General features: G+C 59.9%; 1 protein-coding gene across 1 annotated transcript; it reads right to left on the bottom strand.

Annotated features, from left to right (window-relative positions):
* Nucleotides 1-1,199: 1,199 nt before the first annotated feature.
* PSMD2 (proteasome 26S subunit ubiquitin receptor, non-ATPase 2) lies at nt 1,200-8,558 on the bottom strand. The gene is made up of 21 exons (XM_059855665.1): nt 8,384-8,558; nt 7,567-7,623; nt 7,038-7,202; nt 6,669-6,790; nt 6,073-6,297; nt 5,814-5,972; nt 5,400-5,544; nt 5,150-5,210; nt 4,742-4,888; nt 4,465-4,571; nt 3,947-4,074; nt 3,780-3,867; nt 3,276-3,438; nt 3,092-3,193; nt 2,859-3,004; nt 2,556-2,639; nt 2,255-2,423; nt 2,064-2,158; nt 1,775-1,901; nt 1,569-1,687; nt 1,200-1,486 (listed from the first exon to the last, which is right to left on the bottom strand). Exons 1-21 carry the CDS (start codon nt 8,516-8,518, stop codon nt 1,304-1,306), a joined length of 2,727 nt encoding a protein of 908 aa, XP_059711648.1. The 5' UTR covers nt 8,519-8,558; the 3' UTR covers nt 1,200-1,303.
* Between the last annotated feature and the right edge of the window lie 1,041 nt (nt 8,559-9,599).

Here is a 9,599-nt window from a genome sequence, read left to right as displayed (position 1 = left end):
CCGCCGCGGGGGAGGGGCGCACGGGGGCGGGGCCGCCACGCCCGGAGCCGCGCCGGGCCCCGCCCCTGCTCTGCACGTTGCGCCGCCGCCGCGCCCGCCCCGCCGCTGCGGTCACGTGGCGGGGCGGGGCGAGGCCCGGGCGTCCCAGAGGAGGCCGGGGTCCGCATGGCTACGCCCCATGCCGGCAGCCACGCCCGCCGTCCCGTCCCGCCGCCGCGCACCCCTTGCCGGGTCACGAGGTGAGTGGGCGCACCTGGCACCGGCACCGTTCGGGACGCACACTCACCCGGGGCCTGACACCACCCGCCTCCCACAGCCACCCAGGGACCGGCACCAGCGGCACTCGCACCCATTCTGTGCTTGGCATCACCGGGACCTGGCCTCACCCAGAAATAGACATTGCCCTGGCGGGCACCCACACGTGCTCTATCCAACCTTGGCCACATCCGTGATGCCCCCTCGTGCACCAGCACTTCCCGGGACATACATCCACCCAGGGTCTGCTCTGGCACGGGACTTGCACCCATCCAGTGCCCACCCCTCTCCCGGCCAGGAGCTACACCTGCCCAGAGCCCACCCAGCACCTCACAACCACAGGGAACATGGTGCCCACCCTTCACCCCGCAGGATGCAGCACCGCACCTTACCCCGACCCTGCAACCACCCCACTCCCTTTGGTACTCAGCACCCCACTTCCACCCAGACACAGCCTCCCCTGTTCACCCAGCTGGGGCACAGCAGGATCCAGACACTGTCAGTTTAGGAAACAGGGCAGGGCTTTCCTCTTTGCTAAAAATACTTGCCATGTTGCTTCTATCCCCACCTCCCTGACTGCTTTTAACCCTGATGTCAGCTCTGGAGCAGCACCAAATGATGGCAGAGCCCAGCACATCTGGGAGGGTAGTTCAAAGTTGGGAGTTGCCAGCCAAGACCGCCCCAGAAGGGCAGTCCCAGTTAGGGACAGGCCATGCTGCACTAAAGGGGAGTTGCACACTCTGAGCACATGTGGCTGTGCCAGGCACACACACAGGGCACAGCTGGATGCTGAAGTTTAGGAGCACCCATGGCACCCCACAACTCTGTGTTCATGCCCTGCGTGTTGGGATCTGCACTGTGCACAGCCTCCATGGGCCACAGGCACACCCAAAAGGACGAGAGCCCAGCCCCGCACTCCCAGTGCAAGGAGAAGAGGGCAGCACTAGTCTCCACATAGTTTATTTCCTTGACTCTCAGTAACAAAAACAAACTAGGTTTTTTCCCTCCCCTCCCAAACCACCTACCCACCCCCCAGCTTCCCCTTGGCTCAAACATCGTAGTTGGGGTTCTTGCGTAGGATAACAAATCCCTCCAGGATGGGCGTCACAGGCACGTGCTCCTCTGTGGCCAGCTCTGCCCGCTCTCCATGTGCCAGCAGCACTGGTGTTGTGTGAGTCTGGAAGCCAGTGATGGTTTTGGGCTTGCCTGCCTGGCCCACCACATCCACAGCCTGAGAGAGAGAGAGTGAGATCAATGCCAGGGACAGAGAGGGACATCAGCACAGCCCCTCCCCAGCCCTGGCTGCCCCTTACCTGTCCTACCCGAACTGACACGGGCAGAGGCCGCAGCTCCTCATCAAAGGTGACCAGCATGCGGGGCTGCATGGCAGCAACAAGGCCATAGAGAATGTAGTGGGACTTGCCCAGGATAACTGGAGGGAAGACAGAAGTAAAGGGGCTGAGCAATGCCCACGCTGCAGGGCAGAGAGAACTGGGGGGACAGAGCCAGCACCACTCACTGTTGCGCACATCCAGGAAGGACACGAGGACGGTCAGCAGCCCAGCCACAGCCACCTGGCTCATGAGCTGGCGATCACTGTGGTATGGGCATAGGGTGAGTGTCCCCTTGCCCAGATGAGTCAGGCCCTGGTGTGGCAGAGAAAGTACATAAAAGAGCGATGGAGTAGCCTGGGACTCCTAGCCCTGCCCTCAGGAGGGTGACACCCCCAGGACACCACTCTCCTCCCACACCCAGGACAGGGACCCCAAACTTCCCCTTCCACAGACAAACAGTGAGCACAGTATCACCTGTGCCAACCGCACCATGAAGAGATTGTTGGGGTCTTTGGCGTGGTACTGGGCCAGCTGCCGCAGCATTGCTGCCAGCCGGGCGTTGTTGGTACCTGGGGACAAGGAGGCACAGGCAGAGTAGTGTACAAGGCACGGGTCACCACCTTTCCCCCAAAACAAACCCCAAACCAGGCTGTCCCCAGGCTTACCACTGCCCACCATGCCCATGGCGAAGATGGAGTTGTAGGAGACCTCGGGGTCAGCGTCGTGGGAGAACTTGCTGAGGGTATCGAGGATGTTGAGCCGGGGATTGGAGACTGAGATAAGAGCCAGGGCCAGGGGCACGGCCCGGCGGAGGGTGGGCTCCCCGTACCGCAGCTGCACAGAGGGGAGGTGGGTGTTAGACTCAGATCACCAAGCACAGCAAGGTCTACTGAGATGGGAGGCAATACCCAGTTTCTATTCCAAGGTCCCTTCCCGGCTCTGTGCTGTCCCCCTGGTGTCACTCACCAGGTGGCCGAATGTACGCAGGCCCATCTCCGCACCGATCTCCTCGCCCATGGCAATGAGCGCGATCCCCAACACCGCCACGCCCTGCAGGGACACAGGCCCTGAGTGCCAGGCAGGGAGCACCCAGCCCAACACCCAAGTTCTTAAGCCTCTGTGCCCACCCCAAGCCTAGGGGGAACAGGGTGAGCAGGGGATCCTGTTGGGAGCTGTTTTCCCTCTGCTCTGACACCACAGGGGCCCTAGGAACCCTTCCAAAGCCAGTTCCTGCTCCAGGAACACAGACCCCAGCCCACATTTCCCTACCTGGTGAGCACCCATGTCAGCTGAGCTCTCTTTCTTCTCCTTCTCTTTCTTGTCCTTTTTGTCCTTGTCCTCCTCTTTCTCCTTGGAGTCAAAATGCTCACTGCAGATGTGCAGGAGCTGTTGCACCTTCAAGACATTCCCTGAGCCTGGGCAGAAATTGGAGGGCCAGGATCAGCAGGCAGAGGACCCTGGACCTGCTCCTTCCTACCCCCACCTCAACCAGCCCGACTCACCCGCATAAGCACAGATATCCACCAGCGTGTTGGCAAAGCTGCGGAACGGCTCCGACACCACCTCCAGCGCTGCCAAGATGGCCTCAATTGCTTCTCCCTTCCCTGTCAAGGAAAGCATAGTGGTTAAAGGACAGGATGGAGGGATGCTCCTACCGCATGAGCCACTGGCACTGCCCAGCCTTACCCAAGTGGTTCAAGCCCAGGCCAAGTGGCAGCCACCGGGCGTAGGTGTCCTTCAGTTCTGTCTCTGATTTCTCCATGATGGTCTGGAGGATAGTCGAGGTGACATCTCCATTGCAGGAGCCCACTGATATCATCCCACAGGCCAGGGCAGTCACACCAGCCACCTAGTGATGGGGGAAGGAGCCATGTCATACACAGGGACAGCTCAGAGTAAGCTGGCCTATAGCACTAGGTACCCTTGGTCTCCACTTCCTATGAAAATCTGGGCTACTGGGAGACCTGATGGTTTCCTACCCTCCTAAATCTGCTGCAATCCCACTGTGGCCACAGCTCAGGTAAGGAAAATAGGGCCATGCTATTCTGGCACAGCACAGTGCTAAGCAAGAACATGTGGCCTTGCTCTTGGAGCTCAAGCTGGCTGCAGGACAGCGCCTGTATTCCCAGGAGCTCTGGGGCACTGGATTGGGAAGCAGGAATCACAGGCAAACCCTGCCTCATGCCCTACCTCCATGCTGGACTTGGAGTCTCCCATAACAGGCAGCAGCAAAGTCAGGACATCCTCACGGTTGGAGCCCGCATATGCCAGTCCCAGCCTGCAGAGAGTCCAGAAGGGTGTGAGGGAGGAGCTGCACCACCCTGTGCAGCACGGGGAGGCTGGGGCCAGGCCCTTACCCAAAAATGGCTCCAATCCTCATGGTGTTGCTGTTGTGGAGGACATAGTCAGACAGGAGGGCCAGGGCAGGGTCACATTCATTTTTCACCCCTGAGTTAACAATGCCACAGGCCAGGAGGGCTCCAGACTGCAAGGCAGAAGCACCATCACACACTAGCCACCAAAACACAAAGCTCCCTGCCAGCCAGTGACTGATGTCACCTCACACATCACACATACTCCCCAGGATGGGCAAGTTGGTACGAAGTGGGCAACGCCGCTCTGGATCAAGCTGAGAAATCCAAAGCTCATAGCTCTGTGACAAGGGGAGCCCCCAGGGTGCTTCAATCAGTCCCCAAGAGACCACCACTTCACTGTGAGCTGCTTAAAAGCCTGGGACACAGGGCATCCAACCCTTCTCTGTGCAGGAGCTGAGCTGCACAGGGACCCAAAGCAAGGACCATTCCCCAGCCAGCTGCACACTCAGCTCGCGGCAGGACTGCCCCACTCAGACACAGAGCCAGGATCTGTCACTGACCTTGATGTAATCCTCTGAAGAGTACAGGTACTTGTCAATCTGTGTGAGCCCCCCATCCACGTCCCATAGCAGGATTGTGCCCAGCGAGGCTGCAGCACTCAGCATCCCTGTGGTTCCAGGGAAGAAAGGCCCTCATCAGGCCTGAACTGACATGCCCTGTCTGGGGCTTGTGGTAGCCAGGGACCTAGGCCAGCTCAGCCACTCTTACCCCAAAAGGGACAGGGTGGTAACCCCAAGCCTAGAGGCACCTCCAGCCCTGCCCAGCCAGCTAACTCACCATGGTCCTTGTTCTTGTACAACCATTTATTGCCATCATCTGTCAGCAGCTTGTCCTGTCCAAAGGCAGCATTCACAAAGCCGTTCACAAAGGAGGAGGCCAAATTCATCCGGGCTGAGTCCACTTGGGAACCACTTCCCCCAAACCCTGTGGAACAATGACACGGTGAGGAAAGCAGCAACAGAAGCCCTCCCAGCCCTCAACATGCATCTATCCCACACCATAGGGGAATGAGGACCTGTCCCATCACCAGCAGGAAGGAGAAGCCCAAATCCACAGGCCAGAGACCATGGGCAGGCCATCTGCCCACCTCAGATACACATCTGACCACACAGGCTCAGAGGTGCTGGGCAGCCTCAAGAACTCCACACAGGCAGGGACCATAAAGGCCACAACACAAGCCCTTACGGTTATTCTCCAGGTGGGTTTTGTAAATATCGTCTGGCACTTTAGGCTCCATGATGTCCAGCTGCAAAGACAAGGGAGAAGGAGGTTACCACCAGGCCAGCACATCCTACAGCGGCAACCTCTCCAGGAGGTGTCTGGCCCAGATCATAGGGATGATGGATTTCTTCTCAAATCGTGCCACAGAGCCTGGCAGCCCGGGTAGCCACAGCTAGAAGTAGCCTAGGGTGCTTTTCCCAGCTGGGATGCTCACCTCTCTAGCTAAAGCCAGGAAATTGCTGTTGAGCTGGACATTGGACATGATCTCTGTTAAGTCCTCGTACTCCTCCACATCCTCGTTCAGCTCCAGGAAGACCCCATGGCGGCCCAGCATAAAGGCCATCTGCTTCTGGACAACTCTGTGCAGAGGGGAGGGGTTTCCTGAGTGCCCAGAACCCAGAAAGCCCCAGCACAAACACAGGTTCACCAAGCAGTGAGCAGCCTGCCCTGCCCAGGGCATACAGACATAACCCGCTCCTGCCCATCCTCATTTCAGGGACAAGAGTCTCAATCCAAACCCCCAGACACCTCTAACAGTGACAGATCCAACTTATCTCTGCCCAGATGGGGAGCCTTGCCTCACCAGGATGAGCAAAGGCCACAGAGGGCAGGGAACATCTCTGCTTACACATCTTTGCAGGAAGTGAAGATGTCCTCCACCAGTTCGACATCATTGAGCATCAGAGCCAGGCGTAGGGCTTCAGGGTAGCGACTGAATTTGCGGAAGATGCCCAGGGCACAGCGCAAGAGAGCCGAGTTCTCGGGCTCCGGGACATAGCTCACGCAGCTTTGAGGAGACAGACATGAGGGTGACAACCAGATCAGGCAACCTTGGTCCCACAGGGATCAGGCCCCATCCAGCACCTCAGCCTGCCAAGCCCCCTCACCTAGTCAGGTAGAGGCACACTTTGGAGTAGGCATTGTCATCAATGTACTTCTCCAGCATGTCCATCTGCTCTATCTCCATGAGCAGGTCACAGGCCTCATGCTCTGCATTGTGGGCCATGTTGTAGGGGACGATCTCCTTGACCAGGGTGAGGAGTGTGTCCCTCTGAGCCTTGTCAGCTTCATCAATCTCCTGCCACTCCTTGGCCACCTCTCCTGCCAAGTGCCTGCAGGAACAAAGGGACATCACCACTACAAAAACCAGTTTCACTGAGCCATAAGAACACGGAGCAGCTGCTCCCAGTTAGCCAGGGCTGTGTACTATTTATGGAGGCTCTGCATTCTGCAGACCTTATGGGGGACAAGGCCAGAGGAGAAACAGGGTTTAGACCACAGATTTCAGAGGCCACAGCAGCAAGACCTCTGCAGCTAGAAAACCATCGTGCATAGAGCATGAAGTGACACGTGTGCAGGTGTGATAGCAGCAGCTGAACACATGGCCAGCTAGTCAAGACACATCCCAGCCAGGCCAGAGCTAAAGCACTCCAGGAAATTCCCCGAGCCCTTATCCTTCCCCTCTGGTCCCCCTCAGGCTTACCTGACGTATTCATGCCCCCAAGATGCCAGCTCCTCTTGGGAGCCCACCAGCCGGTACTTCAGACACTCACGCTCCCCACTCATGGTCATGGCCAGGACAGAAATGATGTCTGCTGCAAAGCGCTGCAGAAAGAGTGCAGAGCTCCAGACACAGGCCAGGCACAGGGAACCAGGGGCAGCCAGGGACACAACACCCTCCCTGTGTCTGCAAACCACCACAGGTGGCAAAGGTACCATCCTGATGAGTTATAATCCTCTGGAGCAAGTCACAGAGACTGCTGTTAGATCCCAGGGACCAGAGGGCTCTGTGATTGCCTGCCCGAGCACTGTCCCCTGAGTCACATGGGATGGTGGGGCCAAGAATTTCTACCTTGTTCTCTCCTGGAGCCATGTTCTCATAGATCTCCTTCAGCTTGCCATAATGGGGACGTAGGAACTTGAGGGGTTTGGGAACAGAGGTCATGGAGGTGGTGGAAGAGCGGATCTGCCTCCGCAGCTCCTCCAGGGCTGGGCGGTAAAGCGACGTGTCTTTCTCCTGCAGAGGGAAGCTGCCTGTCAGGGGCTGGTTCCTGAGCCACCACCTCACCAGCCCACCCCAAACACAGCCATGGCTCTTAGCAGAACAGCCCCCCACCCTGGGCTGCCTCCTTCAGCCCAAGAGCTGGAGAAGGAGGGCACAGCAGGGTAGAAAGTTTCTCTCACATCACAGACACAGAGGTCCCTTGGGCACAGGTCAGACAGGCAACAAGGCTGGGGGACAGATCACAGCAGATAAGCAGGGGCCTACCCCACTCAGGGTAAAATCCCCCCATCTCCACTGCATGAGGAACAGCCATAAGCAAGAGACAGAGTCAAATTCTGGCCAGGATTCCTTTCTGAGGGACACAGCACAGACTCACCCCCAGGCGCTCCACCAGCATCTCCAGTTCATCCTGCAGCTGCTTGTCCTCCTCAGACTGCCAAAATGCACAGGAGAAAGCAGAGTTAAGGGTGCAGAGCACAGGAAGTCTCAGTGTGACAGACGTAGGGATGTCTCCCCAAGCCGCAAGGATACCAGGACAAAGTGATGCACTCATTGCTCAGGGCACCACCCTGCCCAAGTTCTGCCAGGGTGGAGCAATGCTCATGTTACTGGGGATACCGTCCCTAAGAAACCACCCATTCCCGGGCTGTGAGATGCACCTCCCCTATTACTCTGTGCCGTATGAAAACAGCCCCACGGAGAAGAGCACATCAGGTCACAGCCCAGCGGGGGCACGCCACTGACAGCAGCCCCTTCACCCACACACTGTGTCCCCCAGCCCACGGGGACCCCCAGAGCCAAGGTCACCCCCGTGCTGGGCAAAGCGGGGATCCCTTCACAGTGCCCACTGTCACACACACACACACAACACTGGTTACACCACAGCTTCCCCCACCAACACTCCTCTGAGACCCCCGAGCCCCCCGCCCAGAAATGGGAACCCTCAATTGCGTCACGGGGGCACCCCATGACGTCCCGGGGCCCCGCTGGAGGGAACCCCTCGCTGCCATCACGCGGCCGCGCTGGAGGGAGTCCCCGGAGGGATGCTGGCCGCCCTCGTGACGCGGGATGACGTCCCGTTCCCGGAGGGATGCCGGCCAACCCCGTGACGAGGAATGACGTCCTGCCCCGCCGGTGACGCGGGCCCGAACGGGCCGTGACTCAGCTGCGGCCCGCGGCGCGGCCGCACTCACCAGCTCCTGCTCCTTCTCGGGCCCGGAGGGCGGGTCCCGGCGGTCCCGGCCCCAAGGCGGTGTGGGTTTCTCGTCGCCGCCCGCCCCGGGGCCACCCTGTACCCGGCTCTGTCCGCCGCCACCGCCCGCGTCCATGTTCGCCCGGCCGTGCTTCCGCCGCACCGCGCCTGCGCAACGCCGTGACGGCACGGCCGCGCGCCAGGGGCGGGGCCAAGGGCGGGGCGGCCCCACGTGCGGGGACACCGGCACCGACACCGGCACTGAAACCGGTACCGACACTGACACTGAAACCGGTACCGACACTGAAACCGGTACCAGCACCGACACTGAAACCGGTACCGGCACCGACACTGAAACCGGTACCAGCACCGACAATGAGACCGGCACCGATATTGACAGGAACACTGACACGGGCATCGACACTGACGCCGGCACCGGCACTGGCCCCAGCATTAACCCTGACACCGGAACTGACACTGACACCAACAGTGGCACCGGCACTGATGCTGACATTGGCAGCGGCACTGGCAGCTGGAGACCCGGGGTTCCACCACCCTGGCTCGGGCAACGCTGCCACCCGAGCTGGGCAAGTGAAGTAGCATTGCTGGCAGGCTTGCGGTGGCCCCCACATGTCACAGACACCCGTGGGCAGCCTGGTGCCCCAGCACCTGTGTTCACACGCACCCCTCCGTGCTGTGTCCCTGGCTCCGCAGTTGGGTCTGATGGCGCTGCCTTCACCCTGTCCCACCTGGCACCCTGGGGAGCACTTCCACCCCTGAACAGTGGCACACCGGGCACCGAGGGGGTGACCTGCAATGACACCTTGTCCCGGACAGGCGGTCACACAGGGCTGAGAAGTATCGAGGCAGGATGTGAAGTTGTGCACAGCCCCGGCCTTCTCTTTGCTCACTGCCAAGGCTCTGACCACGGCTGTGCACCCGTGTGTGCGTGTGCTCTGGCATGGACCTAAGGGTGATATCGGGGTGCCATTCTTTAGGTACCGGGGACGGGGTGTCGGCGCGCGTGTGTGCATCCACCTGTGCGGATGCTGCGCGGAGGTGTGCCCTCGTGCCGGAGCACGGCGTGCTGCTGCCGCTGTGCACCATTACCGGCCGCTGCCGGCGCCGGTGACCGGTACCGTGCGGCGCTGCTGTGCCCCCCTGAGTGCTGAAGACAGGAGCCGGTCCTTGTGTCCTTGTGTGCGTGTGCCGGTGCC

The sequence above is a fragment of the Haemorhous mexicanus genome, chromosome 10 (genome assembly GCF_027477595.1).
Source record: "Haemorhous mexicanus isolate bHaeMex1 chromosome 10, bHaeMex1.pri, whole genome shotgun sequence".
NCBI lineage: Eukaryota > Metazoa > Chordata > Aves > Passeriformes > Fringillidae > Haemorhous > Haemorhous mexicanus.
This window is presented reverse-complemented; position numbering and strand designations above follow the sequence as displayed.

Bases quoted from the DNA above. Each gene is read 5' to 3' on its own strand.
- PSMD2 (XM_059855665.1), bottom strand. From the start codon at position 8,518: ATGGACGCGGGCGGTGGCGGCGGACAGAGCCGGGTACAGGGTGGCCCC. The intron at 5,211-5,399 runs GTGAGCATCCCA...TTGTCTTTGCAG, and splicing joins TCCTGGCTTTAGCTAGAGAG to CTGGACATCATGGAGCCTAA. The intron at 4,572-4,741 runs GTGAGTTAGCTG...CTGGAACCACAG, and splicing joins GTACAAGAACAAGGACCATG to GGATGCTGAGTGCTGCAGCC.